Here is a 23,476-nt window from a genome sequence, read left to right as displayed (position 1 = left end):
AGAATGTATGTCCCCACAAAACACTCAGTGGTTGCAGATAGGAGAATGTATGTCCCCACAAAACACTCAGCGGTTGCAGATAGGAGAATGTATGTCCCCACAAAACCCTCAGCGGTTGCTGATAGGAGAATGTATGTCCTCACAAAACACTCAGCGGTTGCAGATAGGAGAACGTATGTCCCCACAAAACACTCAGCGGTTGCAGATAGGAGAATGTATGTCCCCACAAAACACTCAGCGGGTTACTAATAGGAGAATGTATGTCCCCACAAAACACTCAGCGGGTTACTAATAGGAGAATGTATGTCCCCACAAAACACTCAGCGGTTGCAGATAGGAGAATGTATGTCCACACAAAACACTCAGCGGTTGCAGATAGGAGAATGTATGTCCCCAAAAAACACTCAGCGGTTGCTGATAGGAGAATGTATGTCCCCACAAAACACTCAGCGGTTGCTGACAGGGGAATGTATGTCCCCACAAAAAACTCACGGTTGCTGATAGGAGAATGTATGTCCCCACAAAACACTCAGCGGGTTACTAACAGGAGAATGTATGTCCCCACAAAAAACTCAGCAGGTTGCTGATAGGAGAATGTATGTCCCCACAAAACACTCAGCGGTTGCTGATAGGAGAATGTATGTCCCCACAAAACACTCAGCGGTTGCTGATAGGAGAATGTATGTCCCCACAAAACACTCAGCAAGTTGCTGATAGGAGAATGTATGTCGCCACAAAACACTCAGCAGGTTGCTGATAGGAGAATGTATGTCCCCACAAAACACTCAGCAGGTTGCTGATAGGAGAATGTATGTCCCCACAAAACACTCAGCGGGTTACTAATAGGAGAATGTATGTCCCCACAAAACACTCAGCGGGTTACTAATAGGAGAATGTATGTCCCCACAAAACACTCAGCAGGTTGCTGATAGGAGAATGTATGTCCCCACAAAACACTCAGCGGGTTACTAATAGGAGAATGTATGTCCCCACAAAACACTCAGCGGTTGCTGATAGGAGAATGTATGTCCCCACAAAACACTCAGCGGTTGCAGATAGGAGAATGTATGTCCCCACAAAACACTCAGCAGGTTACTAATAGGAGAATGTATGTCACAAAACACTCAGCGGTTGCAGATAGGAGAATGTATGTCCCCACAAAACACTCAGCGGTTGCTGATAGGAGAATGTATGTCCCCACAAAACACTCAGCGGGTTACTAATAGGAGAATGTATGTCCCCACAAAACACTCAGCGGTTGCTGATAGGAGAATGTATGTCCCCACAAAACACTCAGCAGGTTGCTGATAGGAGAATGTATGTCCCCACAAAACACTCAGCGGTTGCAGATAGGAGAATGTATGTCCCCACAAAACAAACACTCAGCGGGTTACTAATAGGAGAATGTATGTCCCCACAAAACACTCAGCGGTTGCTGATAGGAGAATGTATGTCCCCACAAAACACTCAGCGGTTGCAGATAGGAAAATGTATGTCCCCACAAAACACTCAGCGGTTGCAGATAGGAGAATGTATGTCCCCACAAAACACTCAGCGGTTGCTGATAGGAGAATGTATGTCCCCACAAAACACTCAGCGGTTGCTGATAGGAGAATGTATGTCCCCACAAAACACTCAGCGGTTGCTGATAGGAGAATGTATGTCCCCACAAAACACTCAGCGGTTGCTGATAGGAGAATGTATGTCCCCACAAAACACTCAGCGGTTGCAGATAGGAGAATGTATGTCCCCACAAAACACTCAGCGGTTGCAGATAGGAGAATGTATGTCCCCACAAAACACTCAGCGGTTGCAGATAGGAGAATGTATGTCCCCACAAAACACTCAGCGGTTGCTGATAGGAGAATGTATGTCCCCACAAAACACTCAGCAGGTTGCTAATAGGAGAATGTATGTCCCCACAAAACACTCAGCAGGTTGCTGATAGGAGAATGTATGTCCCCACAAAACACTCAGCAGGTTGCAGATAGGAGAATGTATGTCCCCACAAAACACTCAGCGGGTTGCTAATAGGAGAATGTATGTCCCCACAAAACACTCAGTGGTTGCAGATAGGAGAATGTATGTCCCCACAAAACACTCAGCGGTTGCAGATAGGAGAATGTATGTCCCCACAAAACCCTCAGCGGTTGCTGATAGGAGAATGTATGTCCTCACAAAACACTCAGCGGTTGCAGATAGGAGAACGTATGTCCCCACAAAACACTCAGCGGTTGCAGATAGGAGAATGTATGTCCCCACAAAACACTCAGCGGGTTACTAATAGGAGAATGTATGTCCCCACAAAACACTCAGCGGGTTACTAATAGGAGAATGTATGTCCCCACAAAACACTCAGCGGTTGCAGATAGGAGAATGTATGTCCACACAAAACACTCAGCGGTTGCAGATAGGAGAATGTATGTCCCCAAAAAACACTCAGCGGTTGCAGATAGGAGAAAGTATGTCCCCACAAAACACTCAGCGGTTGCAGATAGAAGAATGTATGTCCCAACAAAACACTCAGCGGTTGCAGATAGGAGAATGTATGTCCCCACAAAACACTCAGCGGTTGCAGATAGGAGAATGTATGTCCACACAAAACACTCAGCGGTTGCAGATAGGAGAATGTATGTCCCCAAAAAACACTCAGCGGTTGCTGATAGGAGAATGTATGTCCCCACAAAACACTCAGCGGTTGCTGACAGGGGAATGTATGTCCCCACAAAAAACTCACGGTTGCTGATAGGAGAATGTATGTCCCCACAAAACACTCAGCGGGTTACTAACAGGAGAATGTATGTCCCCACAAAAAACTCAGCAGGTTGCTGATAGGAGAATGTATGTCCCCACAAAACACTCAGCGGTTGCTGATAGGAGAATGTATGTCCCCACAAAACACTCAGCGGTTGCTGATAGGAGAATGTATGTCCCCACAAAACACTCAGCAAGTTGCTGATAGGAGAATGTATGTCGCCACAAAACACTCAGCAGGTTGCTGATAGGAGAATGTATGTCCCCACAAAACACTCAGCAGGTTGCTGATAGGAGAATGTATGTCCCCACAAAACACTCAGCGGGTTACTAATAGGAGAATGTATGTCCCCACAAAACACTCAGCGGGTTACTAATAGGAGAATGTATGTCCCCACAAAACACTCAGCAGGTTGCTGATAGGAGAATGTATGTCCCCACAAAACACTCAGCGGGTTACTAATAGGAGAATGTATGTCCCCACAAAACACTCAGCGGTTGCTGATAGGAGAATGTATGTCCCCACAAAACACTCAGCGGTTGCAGATAGGAGAATGTATGTCCCCACAAAACACTCAGCAGGTTACTAATAGGAGAATGTATGTCACAAAACACTCAGCGGTTGCAGATAGGAGAATGTATGTCCCCACAAAACACTCAGCGGTTGCTGATAGGAGAATGTATGTCCCCACATAACACTCAGCGGGTTACTAATAGGAGAATGTATGTCCCCACAAAACACTCAGCGGTTGCTGATAGGAGAATGTATGTCCCCACAAAACACTCAGCAGGTTGCTGATAGGAGAATGTATGTCCCCACAAAACACTCAGCGGTTGCAGATAGGAGAATGTATGTCCCCACAAAACAAACACTCAGCGGGTTACTAATAGGAGAATGTATGTCCCCACAAAACACTCAGCGGTTGCTGATAGGAGAATGTATGTCCCCACAAAACACTCAGCAGGTTGCTGATAGGAGAATGTATGTCCCCACAAAACACTCAGCGGTTGCAGATAGGAAAATGTATGTCCCCACAAAACACTCAGCGGTTGCAGATAGGAGAATGTATGTCCCCACAAAACACTCAGCGGTTGCTGATAGGAGAATGTATGTCCCCACAAAACACTCAGCGGTTGCTGATAGGAGAATGTATGTCCCCACAAAACACTCAGCGGTTGCTGATAGGAGAATGTATGTCCCCACAAAACACTCAGCGGTTGCTGATAGGAGAATGTATGTCCCCACAAAACACTCAGCGGTTGCAGATAGGAGAATGTATGTCCCCACAAAACACTCAGCGGTTGCAGATAGGAGAATGTATGTCCCCACAAAACACTCAGCGGTTGCAGATAGGAGAATGTATGTCCCCACAAAACACTCAGCGGTTGCTGATAGGAGAATGTATGTCCCCACAAAACACTCAGCAGGTTGCTAATAGGAGAATGTATGTCCCCACAAAACACTCAGCAGGTTGCTGATAGGAGAATGTATGTCCCCACAAAACACTCAGCAGGTTGCAGATAGGAGAATGTATGTCCCCACAAAACACTCAGCGGGTTGCTAATAGGAGAATGTATGTCCCCACAAAACACTCAGTGGTTGCAGATAGGAGAATGTATGTCCCCACAAAACACTCAGCGGTTGCAGATAGGAGAATGTATGTCCCCACAAAACCCTCAGCGGTTGCTGATAGGAGAATGTATGTCCTCACAAAACACTCAGCGGTTGCAGATAGGAGAACGTATGTCCCCACAAAACACTCAGCGGTTGCAGATAGGAGAATGTATGTCCCCACAAAACACTCAGCGGGTTACTAATAGGAGAATGTATGTCCCCACAAAACACTCAGCGGGTTACTAATAGGAGAATGTATGTCCCCACAAAACACTCAGCGGTTGCAGATAGGAGAATGTATGTCCACACAAAACACTCAGCGGTTGCAGATAGGAGAATGTATGTCCCCAAAAAACACTCAGCGGTTGCTGATAGGAGAATGTATGTCCCCACAAAACACTCAGCGGTTGCTGACAGGGGAATGTATGTCCCCACAAAAAACTCACGGTTGCTGATAGGAGAATGTATGTCCCCACAAAACACTCAGCGGGTTACTAACAGGAGAATGTATGTCCCCACAAAAAACTCAGCAGGTTGCTGATAGGAGAATGTATGTCCCCACAAAACACTCAGCGGTTGCTGATAGGAGAATGTATGTCCCCACAAAACACTCAGCGGTTGCTGATAGGAGAATGTATGTCCCCACAAAACACTCAGCAAGTTGCTGATAGGAGAATGTATGTCGCCACAAAACACTCAGCAGGTTGCTGATAGGAGAATGTATGTCCCCACAAAACACTCAGCAGGTTGCTGATAGGAGAATGTATGTCCCCACAAAACACTCAGCGGGTTACTAATAGGAGAATGTATGTCCCCACAAAACACTCAGCGGGTTACTAATAGGAGAATGTATGTCCCCACAAAACACTCAGCAGGTTGCTGATAGGAGAATGTATGTCCCCACAAAACACTCAGCGGGTTACTAATAGGAGAATGTATGTCCCCACAAAACACTCAGCGGTTGCTGATAGGAGAATGTATGTCCCCACAAAACACTCAGCGGTTGCAGATAGGAGAATGTATGTCCCCACAAAACACTCAGCAGGTTACTAATAGGAGAATGTATGTCACAAAACACTCAGCGGTTGCAGATAGGAGAATGTATGTCCCCACAAAACACTCAGCGGTTGCTGATAGGAGAATGTATGTCCCCACAAAACACTCAGCGGGTTACTAATAGGAGAATGTATGTCCCCACAAAACACTCAGCGGTTGCTGATAGGAGAATGTATGTCCCCACAAAACACTCAGCAGGTTGCTGATAGGAGAATGTATGTCCCCACAAAACACTCAGCGGTTGCAGATAGGAGAATGTATGTCCCCACAAAACAAACACTCAGCGGGTTACTAATAGGAGAATGTATGTCCCCACAAAACACTCAGCGGTTGCTGATAGGAGAATGTATGTCCCCACAAAACACTCAGCGGTTGCAGATAGGAAAATGTATGTCCCCACAAAACACTCAGCGGTTGCAGATAGGAGAATGTATGTCCCCACAAAACACTCAGCGGTTGCTGATAGGAGAATGTATGTCCCCACAAAACACTCAGCGGTTGCTGATAGGAGAATGTATGTCCCCACAAAACACTCAGCGGTTGCTGATAGGAGAATGTATGTCCCCACAAAACACTCAGCGGTTGCTGATAGGAGAATGTATGTCCCCACAAAACACTCAGCGGTTGCAGATAGGAGAATGTATGTCCCCACAAAACACTCAGCGGTTGCAGATAGGAGAATGTATGTCCCCACAAAACACTCAGCGGTTGCAGATAGGAGAATGTATGTCCCCACAAAACACTCAGCGGTTGCTGATAGGAGAATGTATGTCCCCACAAAACACTCAGCAGGTTGCTAATAGGAGAATGTATGTCCCCACAAAACACTCAGCAGGTTGCTGATAGGAGAATGTATGTCCCCACAAAACACTCAGCAGGTTGCAGATAGGAGAATGTATGTCCCCACAAAACACTCAGCGGGTTGCTAATAGGAGAATGTATGTCCCCACAAAACACTCAGTGGTTGCAGATAGGAGAATGTATGTCCCCACAAAACACTCAGCGGTTGCAGATAGGAGAATGTATGTCCCCACAAAACCCTCAGCGGTTGCTGATAGGAGAATGTATGTCCTCACAAAACACTCAGCGGTTGCAGATAGGAGAACGTATGTCCCCACAAAACACTCAGCGGTTGCAGATAGGAGAATGTATGTCCCCACAAAACACTCAGCGGGTTACTAATAGGAGAATGTATGTCCCCACAAAACACTCAGCGGGTTACTAATAGGAGAATGTATGTCCCCACAAAACACTCAGTGGGTTACTAATAGGAGAATGTATGTCCCCACAAAACACTCAGCGGTTGCAGATAGGAGAATGTATGTCCCCACAAAACACTCAGCGGTTGCAGATAGGAGAATGTATGTCCCCACAAAACACTCAGCGGTTGCTGATAGGAGAATGTCTGTCCCCACAAAACACTCAGCAGGTTGCAGATAGGAGAATGTCTGTCCCCACAAAACACTCAGCAGGTTGCAGATAGGAGAATGTATGTCCCCACAAAACACTCAGTGGGTTACTGATAGGAGAATGTATGTCCCCACAAAACACTCAGCGGTTGCTGATAGGAGAATGTATGTCCCCACAAAACACTCAGCGGTTACAAATACGCTATGTTTGGAAGGTCCCAACAAAACTCCCAGCACTTGTTTAAAACATTATTTTTGGACGTCCCCATGAAATAGCCAGCAACATTTCAGTCACCACAAAACACCCAGCATTTCTTAATAGGATCATTTCTATAGGTCCTTATAAAACACCCAGTATTTGTGTTAACTGAGAATCTAAAGAAAGAAGAGATGAATGTAATTCAACCTTGGGACTTAGAATGACCGGTGGTATCTTCTTATGTCACCCTTCATGAGAGACCATCTGAATAACAGCCTCGGAGAATGATTGTCTTGTTACATGTAACAGCTTCGTGTGAGATGGAAAAAATATGTAATTCAAGATGTCTGCCAATTGCCTTCTCAGATCACACTGACTACCATTGGGTACGGAGACAAGTTTCCCATAACGTGGAACGGACGTCTTCTCGCCGCAACCTTCACCTTGATTGGAGTATCTTTCTTTGCACTTCCAGCAGTAAGATGCTTTTATCCAAAAAAATGACTGAAGTGACTTATTAATGTGCACTTAATGCAAGGAAATGGAGGGCTACTGAAGAACCTCAGAAAATGAGTGCCCCGAAGCATCTGCAATTTGATAGTCAAGTGTTACTCTGAAGTAAGAGTTCATTATGTAACTGTGAATTGATCATCTTTTCCAGAGGCTTGTTGTTGTGACTAACAGCTTGTCTGTATCTCTAAGGGTATCTTGGGCTCCGGCTTCGCCTTGAAGGTCCAGGAGCAACATCGACAAAAACACTTTGAGAAGAGGCGGAATCCTGCGGCAGGACTTATTCAGGTAAATAAACCAGGAGCTTCCTCACTCTAAAAAACAACATTTAGTGCGTTTTCACTCAAGTCCTGGTGATCTGGTGTCCTGGTGATCTGGTGTCCTGATGATATGGTATCCTGGTGATCTGGTGTCCTGGTGATATGGTATCCTGGTGATCTGGTGTCCTGGTGATCTGGTGTCCTGGTGATCTGGTGTCCTGGTGATATGGTATCCTGGTGATCTGGTGTCCTGGTGATATGGTATCCTGGTGATCTGGTGTCCTGGTGATCTGGTGTCCTGGTGATATGGTGTCCTGGTGATCTGGTGTCCTGGTGATCTGGTGTCCTGGTGATCTGGTGTCCTGGGGATATGGTGTCCTGGTGATCTGGTATCCTGGTGATCTGGTGATATGGTGTCCTGGTGATCCGGTGTCCTGGTGATCTGGTGTCCTGGTGATATGGTATCCTGGTGATCTGGTGTCCTGGTGATCTGGTGTCCTGGTGATCTGGTGCCCTGGTGATCTGGTGTCCTGGTGATCTGGTGTCCTGGTGATATGGTATCCTGGTGATCTGGTGTCCTGGTGATATGGTATCCTGGTGATATGGTGTCCTGGTGATCTGGTGTCCTGGTGAAATGGTATCCTGGTGATCTGGTGTCCTGGTGATCTGGTGTCCTGGTGATCTGGTGTCCTGGTGATATGGTGTCCTGGTGATCTGGTGTCCTGGTGATCTGGTGTCCTGGTGATCTGGTGTCCTGGTGATCTGGTGTCCTGGTGATATGGTATCCTGGTGATCTGGTGTCCTGGTGATATGGTATCCTGGTGATCTGGTGTCCTGGTGATATGGTATCCTGGTGATCTGGTGTCCTGGTGATATGGTATCCTGGTGATCTGGTGTCCTGGTGATATGGTATCCTGGTGATCTGGTGTCCTGGTGATCTGGTGTCCTGGTGATATGGTGTCCTGGTGATATGGTATCCTGGTGATCTGGTGTCCTGGTGATATGGTATCCTTGTGATCTGGTGATATGGTGTCCTGGTGATATGGTGTCCTGGTGATATGGTATCCTGGTGATATGGTGTCCTGGTGATATGGTGTCCTGGTGATCTGGTGTCCTGGTGATATGGTGCCCTGGTGGGGTTCCATAGACCATTTCTGGTAATTTCACAAAACATTCTTTGCTTCCACAAGAATGGAAATTAACAGTTTCAGGCTACTCTTTCCAAGAAAAACATTCTACATGACGCCACCATGCTAGCGTGTTTATATGAGGCAAAACGTTCCATGTCACAATACCTGGTACTCTAGTTCTGGATCCTGAACCCACTTCTCAGTCAACTACTAGAATGAATTTTGGCCAGTATTCGTTTGGTTTCCCTGGTCCCAAACACTCCAGTAGCACAATCAGACAATGATGTGAAAGCACCCACACACAGGCCAGAGAAAGACAGCTTAGACGGTACACACACAGTGATAGATATCGGAGTGTGAGTTGCCTCTGCCAAGACATGAGTAATAGGGCTCACTTAGTAATTCCCTGCTTGCTGTTCATACCTGCTTGACTGTTTGAAATACATATAGTCTACACACAAAGATGTGTATGAAAACATAAAGGAAACGCTGTATTCATTACCTTCATTTTAAAACCATGCACCTCTCTTTCTCTCTCTATTTCTATTTTTTCTCTCTCTATTTCTCTCTCTCACCATTTATTATTCATCCTGCTCTCTCCTTTATTTAATCTCTCTCTCTCTCTCTCTCTCTCTCTCTCTCTCTCTCTCTCTCTCTCTCTCTCTCTCTGTCTCTATTTAGGCCGCGTGGCGTTTCTACGCCACTAATCTCACCCGACCAGACCTGGAGTCGACGTGGGATTATTACGAACGCACCGTATCCTCACCGATGTACAGGTATTGATTATATAGTAAACCAGCGCCTAGATTTAAATTGTCCCCATCTGCTCCTCTCCGGTTTCAGCTGAGACGGATCCAGCCATCGCTGCCTCCATCGATCCACCACTCTGACCTTTGCACATTCCTTTCCCCTCAATCTGAAGGTTAATGGAGATGTCCATTCAGTATCTATGTAGAGGCTACGGACCTGATTGATTGTTATTGGTCCAAGCCAATAGATGTTTAGTTATAGTAATAACAATCTGAAGGTTAATGAAGATGTCTAATCAGGATCTAACTGCCAAAATAAAATAAACGCCAACATGAATTGTCTTAATACAACGTTGGGCCACCACGAACATCTTCAATGCACCTTGGTATAAATTCTACAAGTGTACATTTCTTACTAAATTCTGACATACATGGAGATTCTAGGATTTGTGTGTGCCACAATTTCTTGGCATTTATCAAACTGTCGCACGCAAAATCTACGCATGTTTGCATTGATAAATTAGATACATACTATATTTGTGGCTACAAACCCACCTGCTACAAACCCACCTGGAAAACATCCCCCATTCACCTTTTATGGGAACAAAAACGCTATCATTTGCTGTATGATTTGGAGATGTTGGAAAATTTGTAGCGGTGTAGGAGAATGTTACAGGGTCTTTTTCAAATTACAAATGTTTGCCGCCTAGCGAGTGACAAACACTGGCTGCGCATTCTGAAAGATTGATTGTCCTTTCAATCTATTTAAAAGTAAATGCTACAGCCCACACTTCTATGCAATAGATGATTATGTTTCTATTTCATGCTTTGGTATAGGCTCTGAGATGAAATAAGCTAGGCCATGATGTCTCACTTCAATCGCACAGCAATACTGTAGCCTATCCAGACAGTCACAGACTATCAAGGCTACCAGTCTATTTACTTTCAAGCATGGTTGGCTATTCAATGAGCGATGGATAAATGGTAGCATGCTCGGCTATTTAATTTTTAATAACATTTTTTAAAGTTCACCTGTATTTAACCAGGTAGGCTAGTTGAGAACAAGTTCTCATTTGCAACTGCGACCTGGCCAAGATAAAGCAAAGTAGTTCGACACCTACAACAACACAGAGTTACACATGTAATAAACAAACATACAATCAATAATACAGTAGAAAAAATCTATATACAGCATGTGTTGGCCAGGTCGCAGTTGTAAATGAGAACTTGTTCTCAACTGGCCTACCTGGTTAAATAAAGGTGATTTTTTTTAAAGTGACTGAGATTTCTTCTTCTTGCCATGGTAACCAAAATAATATTTTTTAATTGCTTAATTAACTCAGGAACCACACCTGTGTGGAAGCACCTGGTTTCAATGTACTTTCTATCCTTCATTTACTCAAGTGTTTCCTTTACTTTGGCAGTTACCTGATAGAGGCTAAGGGCCCGATGGATTCTTAGTCTAAGCCAATAGACATTTACTTCATTATAATAATAAAAGCCATATACTTTTTTATCCTAAGTGGCTAACAACAGCGAGTGCTGTTCGTGTCGTGGCGCTGTGCTCTAACAACGGAAACACAGAGGACATTACATTTTACCACGTGGATTCATTTAAAAAGGATGGTATAGTTATTATAGAAATGTATGATGTAGGTCTGAAGGAGATCTGTGAAGGTTTAATGTAGTCTAGTCTTTGTGTTTGCTTAGGGAGGAAAAACTGTTCACAAGCTCACTTCACCCCACGAGATCATGTGTTGACAGACGGTTGGATTGCATAATGCTGATGTCATTAGCAAACATCAAATCAATCAAATTTTATTAGTCACATGCGCCTAATACAACAGGTAGACCTTACAGTGAAATGCTTACTTACGAGCCCCTAACCGACAGTGCAGTTTCCAAAAATACAGATAAGAATAAGAGATAAAAGTAACAAGTAATTAAAGAGGAGCAGTAAAACATGTATACTGGGGGGTGCTGGTACAGAGTCAGTGTGCGGGGGAACCGGTTAGTTGAGGTAGAATGTACATGTAGGTAGAGTTAATTAAAGTGACTATGCATAGATGACAACAGAGAGTGGCAGTGGTGTGAAGAAGGGAGGGGCAATGTGAATAGTCTGGGTGGCCATTTCACTAGATGTTCAGGAGTCTTATGGCTTGAGGGTAGAAGATGTTTAGAAGCCTCTTGGACCTAGACTTGGCGCTCCGCTACCACTTGCCGTGTGGTAGCAGAGAGAACAATCAATGACTGGGGTGGCTGGAGTCTTTGACAATTTTCAGGGCCTTCATTTGACACCGCCTATTATAGAGGTCCTGGATGGCAGGAAGCTTGGCCCCAGTGATGTACTGGGCCTTTCGCACTACCCTTTGTACTGCCTTGCAGTCGGAGGCCGAGCAGTTGCCATACCAGGCAGTGATGCAACCAGTCAGGATGCTCTCTATGGTGCAGCTGTAGAACCTTTTGAGGATCTGAGGACCGATGCCAAATCTTTACAGTCTCCTGAGAATGAATAGGTTTTGTCGTGCCCGCTTCACGACTGACATGGTGTGCTTGGACCATGCTAGTTTGTTGATGATGTGGACACCAAGGAACTTGAAGCTCTCAACCTACGTGCTTGGCATGCTCGGTCCTCTTTTTCCTGTAGTCCACAATCATCTCCTTTATCTTGATCACATTGAGGGATAGGTTGTTATTCTGGCACCACATGGCCAGGTCTCTGACCTCCTCCCTATAGGCTGTCTCGTTGTTGTCGGTGTTCAGGCCTACCACTGTTGTGTCATCGGCAAATTTATTGATCGTGTTGGAGTCTTGCCTGGCCGTGCAGTCATGAGTGAACAGGGAGTACAGGAGGGGGCCGAGCACACACCCTTGAGGGGCCCCTGTGTTGAGGATCAGCGTGGCGGGTGTGTTGTTACCTACCCTTATCACCTGGGGGCGGCCCGTCAGGAAGTCCAGGATCCAGTTGCAGAGGGAGGTGTTCAGTCCCAGGGTCCCTAGCTCATTGATTAGCTTTGAGGGCACCATGGTGTTGAACTCTGAGCTGTAGTCAATGAACAGCACTCTCACATAGGTGCTCCTTCTGTCCAGTTGGGAAAGGGCAGTGTGGAGTTCAATAGAGACTGCATCATCTGTGGATATGTTGGGGTGGTTTGCAAATTGGAGTGGGTCTAGAGTTTCTGGGATGATGGTGTTGATGTGAGCCATGACCAGCCTTTCAAAGCACTTCATGGCTACAGATATGGCTTTTTATGTACGCCCCTTTACGGTGTGGTTTTCCAAAGTCCTGCTTGGCTGTAATACTAGGGTACTCACTAGGAACCGAACAGATTCATACAGTCTCTCCCTGTTTCGGTTTATCTGAACTATCTGAAACTCTTGTTTTTATTGCAAAAATACGACCCAGAAAACATCAACACCAACCATCTGAGACTAATTATGAATCTGTTTTATCCTCAATAATCAAAAACATTACTACATTTTACTGTTGCATACTTTCTTGTCGTTCTAGTCTTTATGCAAATTGTGAAAATGTATAATTTATGAGATGCAAATTTTACCTACTTTAGCAGATTTGGACGGACATCTTTGGAATATGTGAAACCACAGCTCCAATCCCATGTCGGGGTATAACTGGTATCAGTTCCCTCTTGGACTCCAACATATTGCTCAGTATTGGCTGGGTGCTATAGCAGGTTTTACCATCATTATTTCTCTCCTGTCGTCAGGGTCTGGCAATGCAAGCTGTTTGATATCCACCTAAAATGTTTGATTGATGCCTGGCCTTTCCTGCTTTGATGTCGGAGAGGAAAAATGACACCTAGACCTTTACTTTATGGAGCGCACCACACCATGCCAGTGAAATTATATTCCCTTTCTTCTCACCACCTACTCAATGTCCGATAACACCTACACACACACAGACACACACACACACATCGGGTGACAAGTTTCAAGTTCAATTTGGATAAGATATGGTTCACAATTTCTGTTGGTTTGTAACAATTTGGTGACATTGCGTGCCTAAGCATACTGTTTGTGTTGAGTTATTATTTATGTGAATTTACCATGCCAGACGGGTATACTACAAAGCAGGATCCATGAGTTAGCCAGCTAACTTGTCAAAATATTGTCAAATAACATTACTTTTTTTTGTTGAAAAAAAAATGGGCATGATCTAATTGAGACAACAATCAAAAAAACATTAGTTTAGCTTTCTTTTTTTTCTTCTTTCTACCCCCTTTTTCATGGTATCCAATTGTTAGTCGTCACTGTCTTGTCTCATCGCTACAACTCCCACACGGACTTGGGAGAGGCGAAGGTCGAGAGCTATGCATCCTCGGAAACACAATCCAACCAAGCCGCACTGCATCTTAACACAGCGCGCATCCAACCCAGAAGCCAGCCGCACCAATGTGTCGGAGGAAACACTGTACACCTAGCGACCTGGTCAGTGTGCACTGTGCCCGGCCTGCCACAGGAGTCACTAGTGCACGATGAGACAAGGATATACCTGCTGGCCAAACCCTCCCTAACGACGCTAGGCCAATTGTGTGCCGCCCCATGGGCCTCCCAGCCGCGAGGCTGGCTGCGACAGAGCCTGGGCTCGATCCCAGAGTCTCTGGTGGCACAACTACCACTGCGATGCAGTGCCTTAAACCACTGCGCCACCCGGAAGGCCCTAGTTTAGCTTTCTTAATGAACCTGAAAATCTGTAGCTATTTTTTGTTGTTTATCAAAGTTGATTGATAGAGGAAGGGATAAATGCAAACGGGGATGGCCAGGGGAGGGCCATATCTGGTTGTCGCATAGTGGGCTCAGGGCCAAGAGACTGTTTTTTTATTATTTTTACTTCATCTGCAGAAAAGGTTTCCGTTGGATACGGCAAGTGTGCTGTGTGATGTCTCATATGGAACAACAGCCTACGTTAATAGTTGAGGGGTCTTTGATAGTTGAGGGGTCAAATTGGATGCAAAGGCCGTAGGTCAACAGTGAATTATAATTGAACAGAACATTACGGAAGACAAGCATCTACTATAAAACGTTGGAAGATTACTGAATTGGATAGTTATTGTTATTGCAGTTTTTTTATATTGTGTCACATATTCTCTTATTTGCATTCGAACTATGAAATGAAAACGCCGTCTTAGTTCTGGTTACAAGGCAATTGGAAGCATCCCCCCAGAATTCAAGCTTTTGGTAAGGAGAGGGAGGCACACAAAATAAAGAAGGAAATATATAGCCTACTACCCATAGATGGCACTGATTGCATCCTGAATCATATATACTGAGTGTATAAAACATTAGGAACACCTTCCTAATATTGAATTGCACCCCTATTTTGCCCCCAGATTAGCCTAAATTTGTCAGGGCATGGGACTCTACAAGGTGTGGAAAGTGTTCCACATGTATGCTGGCCCATGTTGACTGCAATCTATGAAATGAAGCTGTGGTACACTTTTTTTTGCTTCCCTGTAACACTACAAGTCTTGTTTTTCTAAGTAGACTGATTCCGCCGCTGAATCAGCTGGATCTCCTGAGAAACCTGAAGAGCAAGTCGGGATTGTCATTCAGGTCAGAAACAATATGAATTCATTACCTCCTAAGATGCAATATGTCTTTATAATAATATGAAACATTATGGAAAATATAGCATCAATGCTATACGAGTTTTGCTTGAGATTGACAGACTACTGACAATTGTGTGTGTGTGTGTGTGTGTGTGTGTGTGTGTGTGTGTGTGTGTGTGTGTGTGTGTGTGTGTGTGTGTGTGTGTGTGTGTGTGTGTGTGTGTGTGTGTGTGTGTGTGTGTGTGTGTGTGTGTGTGTGTGTGTGAGACTTTGTGTTTCCTGACCTAACAGAAAGGACTCCCAACCGGAGTCCTCCCCAAGGTCAGTTTCAAAACATTATTTCACAACGATGTCAAATAAATCTGCAACCCAAATTTCCGGTTGGTTCCAAAGTGGACACTAAACCGGCAGACTGTTCAAAACAGTCCCCAACGTTGATAGTACCAGCCCATGTCTTATTACCACCAAGGTGACCAACTGCTTTCTATACATGGATTGCATCCCAAATAGCACCCTATTCCCTATGTTGCACTACTTAAAAGTGTACTGCATAGGGAATAGGGTGCCATTTGGGATGCACAAAGGTCACAGACAACAACACAGAGGCCAACCTACTGACACTCATATTCACCTGTCTAATTACTAACTAATGATCCATGATGGCGTGACATCAATGAGAACATTATTTATGTGCCCTGACACTGTCCTCTGATGGACGCCTGGCCATGTTCATAGGTTGTGCACGTGCTCATAGGCAGTGCATGTGCTCATATGTAGTGCACGTGACCATGCTCATAGGTAGTGCACGTACTCATAGGTAGTGCACGTGACCATGCTCATAGGTAGTGCACGTGACCATTCTCATAGGTAGTGCACATACTCATAGGTAGTGCACGTGACCATGCTCATAGGTAGTACACGTACTCATAGGTAGTGCACGTAACCATGCTCATAGGTAGTGCATGTGCTTATAGGTAGTGCACGTGACCACTCTCATAGATAGTGCACGTGCTCATAGGTCGTGCATGTGTCCATTCTCATAGGTAGTGCACGTGACCGTGTTCATAGGTCGTGCACGTGCTTACTCAGGTGATTCAGTCATATGGCCACAGATATGTTAAGCTCATGTATGAGAAAAAGACAGGATTATGTGTTTGTGTTAGTGTTTTAGACAAGCTCAATAAAATGAGGAGTGTTATTGAAAAATGTTGTCTGATTATTTACTGCCTAATGATGATACTCCTCTGAGAACATTCACTTGGATGCAATACCAAAACATGGTAAACAAGTAGTTAACCACTTACAACTGTGACATCAATAGTATCTGCTTACCATAACTGCATATATGTAAATTAGATAAATGAGGATTTGCATGACTACACAGAAAAACACAGACTCGTACTGCTCAAGTTGTAATCATAGTGTCAGGTTTTGGCCAGGACTGTTCTGGTTTTTGTCACTAGATGTCCCCATTGCACCTTTTTTGAACCTTTTGTTTTTTCCTTGCTCTTTTATTGTTTGCACCTGTGTGTCGTTCCCTTGTTAGTATTTAAACCCTGTGTGTTCCTCAGTTCTTTGCTCAGTGTTTGTATGTTAGCACCCAGCCCCAGCCTTTTTGTGTGAAACATATAGTTATCTTATTGGATTTTCCAGAGGTTCTCTGGTTTAGTTCTTGTGTATTTTTGAGTAGTCTCAAAAGGTTTGTTTTTCCCTGCTGTTTTTACCACTTTGTGGAGTTTCTTTGTATTTTGGAGGATATCCATTTTGTGCCTCTTGGCTTTATTTTGGACGTGGTGGATTTAAATTCTTTGCCTGAAGATCTTGTCCTTTTATTAAATCATTATCTCTAGTACTGCTGAGTCTGCCTCATCTTCTGGGTTCTGCCAACTATTAGTGACTGTTTCTCTCACCGGGTCCTGACACATAGGACATAACTCCTTTCAACATCTCTTGACCCTCTGACCCCTTCCAGTCAGAAGGTCAGCCTGAAGGAGCGTGTGTTCTCCAGTCCCCGGAGTTCAGGAACCAAAGGGAAAGGTTCCCCCCAGGGCCCCAGTGGACAAGGCAGCCAGGGCCAGGGTCAGGGGGGCCAAGGTCAGGGCCAACCCATCCGCCGGTCCCCTAGTGGGGACAACAGCAACGAAGACAGCCCTAGCAAAGTGCCCAAGAGCTGGAGCTTCGGAGAACGCAGCCGGGCGCGTCAGGCCTTCCGCATCAAGGGAGCCGCCTCGCGCCAAAATTCAGAAGGTAGGAGTATCTTACTGTCTTTACACAATGTGTTTCTGAGGTACCTGATCTGTTGAATTTAGCTTTTGAATGATGTGTTATTCTTCATTGCTTTAGTGTTGCATTGTCATCCGAGCCGGCCATCTTGGAAATGGGTTTGTTGTGATGTGAGCGTTCAGATGGTACGAGTATTAATGTTTTATGTACTGTATCTATTGAGCCTCTTTTTACAGGTGTGATACTTTGCTCTCTATTGTCTGTAGAATCTATGTTTCCTTGCTGTTTGGTTCATTTGAAACCAACTTCGGACAGTACAATTAGAGAAAGGCACAGTGTGGTGATTATTGTCTGCTGATGTAGTTGATATATATAAAGTTAGGGGACATCACAGTTACAGCAATTGTGATAATGCTACTCAATGCTAACATAAGGGTTTCGTTAGCTCCATGATTCTATGGCAAGTTATAACTGACATCTGAACTGATAATGACAGCGCTATAACCACTTTCCTCGATATAGCTCTATAAAACAGTTTCATGTCAAACTCATGAGTTCATAACATGTCTTATAACGATACTATTTGCAGTATATACACTGAGTGTACAAAACATTAGAAACACCTTCCTAATATTGAGTTGCACCCTCTTTGCGCCCTCAGAACAGCCTTAATTCGTCGGGGCATGGAATCTACAAGGTGTCGAAAGCATCCACAGGGATGCAGGCCCATGTTGACTCCAATGCTTTCCACAGTTGTGTCAAGTTGGATAGATGAAAGACCCATCAACGTTGCAGTTCTTGACACACTCAAACCGGTGCACCTGACACCTACAACCCATACCGCGTTCAAAGGCACTTAAATATTTTGTCTTACCCATTCACCCTCTAAATGGTACACATACACAATCCATGTCTCAATTGTCTCAAGGCTTAAAAATCGTTCTTTGACCTGTCTCCTTCCCTTCATCTACACTGAAGTGGATTTAACAAGTGACATCAATAAGGGATCATAGTTTTCACCTGGATTCATCTGGTCAGTCTGTCATGGAAAGAGCAGGTGTCCTTAATGTTTTGTACACTCAATATATAGTATTGGTATAGTGACCACCTCTAAATAGTATTTAGGTGTTAAAGTGATACTCCTAATTAATCGTAGATATTTACCATGAACTTAACAGCATGACAGCATATGTTTGAGCTACATGAGGTATTTATGTTAAACATATCCTGTCTGTGTAGTGTGTCTGTACTGATGCAGTTGTTGCTCTTGATGGTGTATTCTCTGTACCTTGACAGAAAATATGCATTTGATGCGTGATTGGCAATACGCAATCCTCATCGATTCCTTTTCGTTTCTCTGTTTGACGCTGTGCTAAAGTGCTGATTGAGATGCAGGATGAAGAATTCAGACAGAAGAGCTCCCCAGGTCAGGCAAATGGAGAGGGTTGTTGCACCACCCATGATCAACATGCTGATAAGCAAATATAGAGGGACTCATTACCTAATGTACAGATATGCAATCATGTTTAGTGTTTGGTTTGCCTTTTGGGCTGGTTCCCCAGACACAGAAGCCTAGTCCTGGACAAAAAAGCATCCTCAATGGAAAATATCAATTGAAAGAGTTTTAAAATCCAGAACAAGGCTTAATCTGTGTCTGAGAAACCAGCCCTTCATCTTTATTTTTTTTTATTTTGAATTGTTCCGTTTTGTAAATAGCTGTAAAGAGGTAAACATGCTGTATAGTGTAAGATAACATGGATTTATTTTTGCTGGCAATGGCATCACCTTCATGTTTTCTGTTTGATTGACTTTTGTTTTCATCATTAAACATCATAAAAACATATACTTTGAATACTAATGAGATGCCTGCTCGAGTTTCTTGTCCAAATCATCCCAAGGTGTCAAATTGATTGTGTAGCTTAATAAAGTAACTTTAAGATGATTTGGACATGAAGTCAGTCCAAATCTGATTTCACACATCAGTTCTAGTGATCAACCAGATCAAAATCTGTCAAAATCAGACAATATTTAATATACATTTTATATATATTTTGGTTAAAACTATTTACTAAAGTAATTCAATGGAGTAAAATGAGTGTGCATATCAGTCTCTCATTGATTTCAGTCTCATGCCGTTAGATGATAACTGGGGCCAAATTATTGGTCTCAATTGCAGCAATCAATTAATAGCATGCTTAAGAGATCATATTAAACCCAGTAACACACTATAACAATCTATGTCAGTTTATGATGATGACTGTTACCGACATCTGTTGATATGTCTGTTATGTCATGCAAATTATTAGCCTGGGAAAACAGAGCTCTTCAGTTTGGATTCCCATGCTTCAGTTTGGATTCCCGGGCTAACAAAAAAGAATACTTGACATAATGCCTCTATAGCATGATCATGACATAAATCATAGTGATATAAAATGATGACATAAAACCTGTCATGATATGTCACTATGGTTACGCAAAGCAAGAACTGTATGACATTTAAATCTGATTGTAAATTTCACCACTTCATAATGCCACGTGGCTTGCATGTCACGGTATACTGTAGCAGGCCTTATGCCGTTCCTATGGCAGCCCTATGCCGTTCCTATGGCAGCCCTATGCCGTTCCTTTGGCAGACCTATGCCGTTCCTATGGCAGACCTATGCCGTTCCTATGACAGACCTATGCCGTTCCTATGGCAGCCTTATGCCGTTCCTATGGCAGCCCTATGCCGTTCCTATGGCAGCCCTATGCCGTTCCTATGGCAGCCCTATGCCGTTCCTATGGCAGCCCTATGCCGTTCCTATGGCAGCCCTATGCCGTTCCTATGGCAGCCCTATGCCGTTCCTATGGCAGCCCTATGCCGTTCCTATGGCAGCCCTATGCCGTTCCTATGGCAGCCCTATGCCGTTCCTATGGCAGCCCTATGCCGTTCCTATGGCAGCCCTATGCCGTTCCTATGGCAGCCCTATGCCGTTCCTATGGCAGCCCTATGCCGTTCCTATGATGCTGCATTTACTGATTTCCACGGCCCAGTTTTTAGTTTTGCATCCTTTTTTTAAACCAGAGATCCTACATTCTTACATGTTAAATAGTGCAGTTTTGAGATAAATTATTGGTATATATGATCAAAAATAAATACTTTATCACAAAAAATATGTTTCTTATGAAGGGCTGTAACAAGACATTCATCTACTTATTTGGCACCCTTCGACTATTGTACAATATCTCACATCTTGTCACATGTGAGCAATGGAATGAGCTCAAAATCAGACAGATATATGCCAATTCGTATAGTGCTGAAAAAGATAGCAGAATTTCAGAATTGCGGCTTTAGATTCATTCTGCTACTGTATCAGTTGGGCCATGCTCATGTGTAGTCATAGCTTAAACTGATTTTCAGAGGGACATTTTGATTGAGTTTGCTAGCTAGCTTATTGTACATACAATGCAGATTTCCACAGCATTATCACTGTTTGCTGCATGACAGTGTAGAGTTTTTTTACTGTCAAATTACCATTTTATCATAACATGCCTTTTTATAATTTTGCAGAACAATAAGTGAATGCAACTAGTATGACAATCTTGGTAACACTTTCTATGAATACCCTATTCACAATGCATTTTTAAACCCTCATGAAATATAGCCACTATAGATGTGCTTGTAATGCGTTATGAAGAGGTTATTTGTAGGAATTGGTACCAAAATTGCTGTAATATTTTTATTTAGATATTCAGTATTCATAAAAGCACGTTTTCTATGAATCCTCTTTTTAAACATTGGTTGTTGGATAATGTTGAATGTTCAATGGATGTCAAATGATAATTTTCACAGATCAGAGATAAGTTGGTTTCCCAAAATGGATCATTTAATCAGGCCGATCTCATGATCCTGAAATAGTATTTTTTCTTGATGTTAAAGCATAAATAATGTAAATGTTGAACAGCTAAAATGTATGTAAAGTTATTTGAATGCACTAACCAGAATGGTTCGTTTACTTGATGACAAGAATTTACGTCCATATTTATCAATTCCTATTTAGATACTGGATTTGAGTGAAAATTGTATTTTCTTCTCCTGAAGGTACAATACAGCAACAATGTACAATAATTAAGAGGTTACTATGAGTAAAAACTTCTTATTATCCACATGCTTGGAGGTATTTTACCAACCATATATCTAGCATGCATTTGCAATTTCAATTATTTCCAAATAATCCAGTCTAATCTCCTAATCTCCCAGTCCTAGTGCGCAATCAGGCTTCTTGTTGCTGCACTCCTTTCTTCTTCAGTCAATTCCACTAATTACTGTACTAACTACATTTAAGGGATTCACATCATTTTTACTTTATCACGCCTCCACTTCACAATACAGATCTGGAAATACCCCCCCAGTCCTGCATTGTACCTTCAGAGAGGTTGTGTAATACATGACACTATACCCACTGACACAACTGAATATCACCACTGCCCTCTGGTTCTTTTACATCATCATATTCTATTTCATTTCCTAATAAGCCTGTTTTTGTTCATCCCCCCCCCCCCCCCCTCCACACACACACACACTATTTAACCAGCTTTAATGAATTGTCTTTTCCTCCTCTCCACTTCCTTTGCAGCAATTGAGGGGTTAATCAGTAAGAACCCCCGTGTCTGCTAGGGGGGATGTCCACCAGATCAAAACCAATAGAACCTACTGTTGATATGATAGAAGCAATAGAATGCATGCCCAACTCTTAGATCCATTTCATGAGCACAGTAGTGGACGGGTCCCGTCATTTCCATAATAGACCACTCTAACTCGAAGCAAGCAGCCCCAAAGCCATGCACTCAACTCAAAATGGCTGCCGCTGTTGCATTCTAACCTGCATGAAGGAAACCATCCAATCTCACAGAGTCAGTCAGCCTTCGGCGCCTACTAAGGGCCCTTAAACACAGCACTACAGAACAGTGACACTTGTTCCCCTTCCTCCCCTTAAAATGGAAGCCATGTTGGGGAAGATGTGTTGCATTTTCATGGATCTGTTGTTTGGTTGGCGTTAAGAGCACAAGTTTTGGGCTGTTGGAGTGAAACTGGGATAGGTCAATGCTGTGACCCAAAATATTCACACCTTCATAAGGCAAGTTCAAGCTCACTTTTTTTTCTCAATACAGATATCTGCTTTATATTTTTTGAGTTCTGAGTTCACACAGACATATAGTACTTGATTATACTAGATACAGTGCCTTTGGAAAGTATTCAGACCCATTGACTTTTTCCACATTTTGTTAGGTTACAGCCTTATTCTAAAATTGATTACATACACACATTTTTTTCATCATCAAAATACGCACAATACCCCATAATGACAAAGCGAAACAGGTTTTTAGACAATTTTGCTAATTTATTAAAATAAAAAACATAATTATTACATTTACATAAGTATTCAGACCCTTTACTCAGTACTTGTTGAAGCACCTTTAGCAGCGATTACAGAATTGAGTCTTCTTGGGTATGATGCTACAAGCTTGGCACACCTGTATTTTGGGAGTTTCTCCCATTCTTCTCTGCAGATCCTCTCAAGCTCTATCAGGTTGGATAGGGAGCGTTGCTGCACAGCTATTATCAGGTCTCTCCAGAGATGTAAGATCAGGTTCCCGTCCGGGCTCTAGCTGGGCCACTCAAAGACATTCAGAGACTTGTCCCGAAGCCACTCCTGCATTGTCTTGGCTGTGTGCTTAGGGTTGTTGTCCTGTTGCAAGGTGAACCTTCGCCCCAGTCTGAGGTCCTGAGCAGTTTTTCAGCAAGGATCTCTCTGTACTTTGCCCAGCTCATCTCTCCCTCGATCCTGACTAGTCTCCCAGTCCCTACCACTGAAAAACATCCCCACAGCATGATGCTGCCACCACCATGCTTCACCGTAGGGATGGTGCCAGGTTTCATTTAGACGTGACGCTTGGCATTCAGGCCAAAGAGTTCAATCTTGTTTTCGTCAGACCAGAGAATCTTGTTACTCATGGTCTG

General features: G+C 43.6%; 1 protein-coding gene across 12 annotated transcripts in view; it reads left to right on the top strand.

Annotated features, from left to right (window-relative positions):
• LOC129815684 (potassium voltage-gated channel subfamily KQT member 2-like) overlaps window positions 1–23,476 on the top strand; it is a 77,721-nt gene that overhangs the window by 43,540 nt on the left and 10,705 nt on the right. For 2 of the 12 annotated variants that reach the window (XM_055869701.1, XM_055869690.1), the window contains exons 6-13: window positions 7,400–7,510; window positions 7,736–7,831; window positions 9,615–9,709; window positions 15,188–15,256; window positions 15,544–15,573; window positions 17,225–17,499; window positions 18,854–18,901; window positions 22,092–22,109. In XM_055869701.1, the coding sequence (XP_055725676.1) occupies window positions 7,400–7,510; window positions 7,736–7,831; window positions 9,615–9,709; window positions 15,188–15,256; window positions 15,544–15,573; window positions 17,225–17,499; window positions 18,854–18,901; window positions 22,092–22,109 (742 nt within the window). Of the gene's footprint in view, window positions 1–7,399; window positions 7,511–7,735; window positions 7,832–9,614; window positions 9,710–15,184; window positions 15,257–15,543; window positions 17,500–18,853; window positions 18,902–22,091; window positions 22,110–23,476 lie in introns of those variants that run through there. The other 10 variants (XM_055869694.1, XM_055869689.1, XM_055869695.1 and 7 more) reach the window with 6 other exon arrangements.

The sequence above is a fragment of the Salvelinus fontinalis genome, chromosome 18 (genome assembly GCF_029448725.1).
Source record: "Salvelinus fontinalis isolate EN_2023a chromosome 18, ASM2944872v1, whole genome shotgun sequence".
Lineage (NCBI taxonomy): Eukaryota > Metazoa > Chordata > Actinopteri > Salmoniformes > Salmonidae > Salvelinus > Salvelinus fontinalis.
The sequence above is the reverse complement of the archived record's forward strand: the minus strand, read 5'-3'. Positions and strand labels throughout refer to the sequence as shown.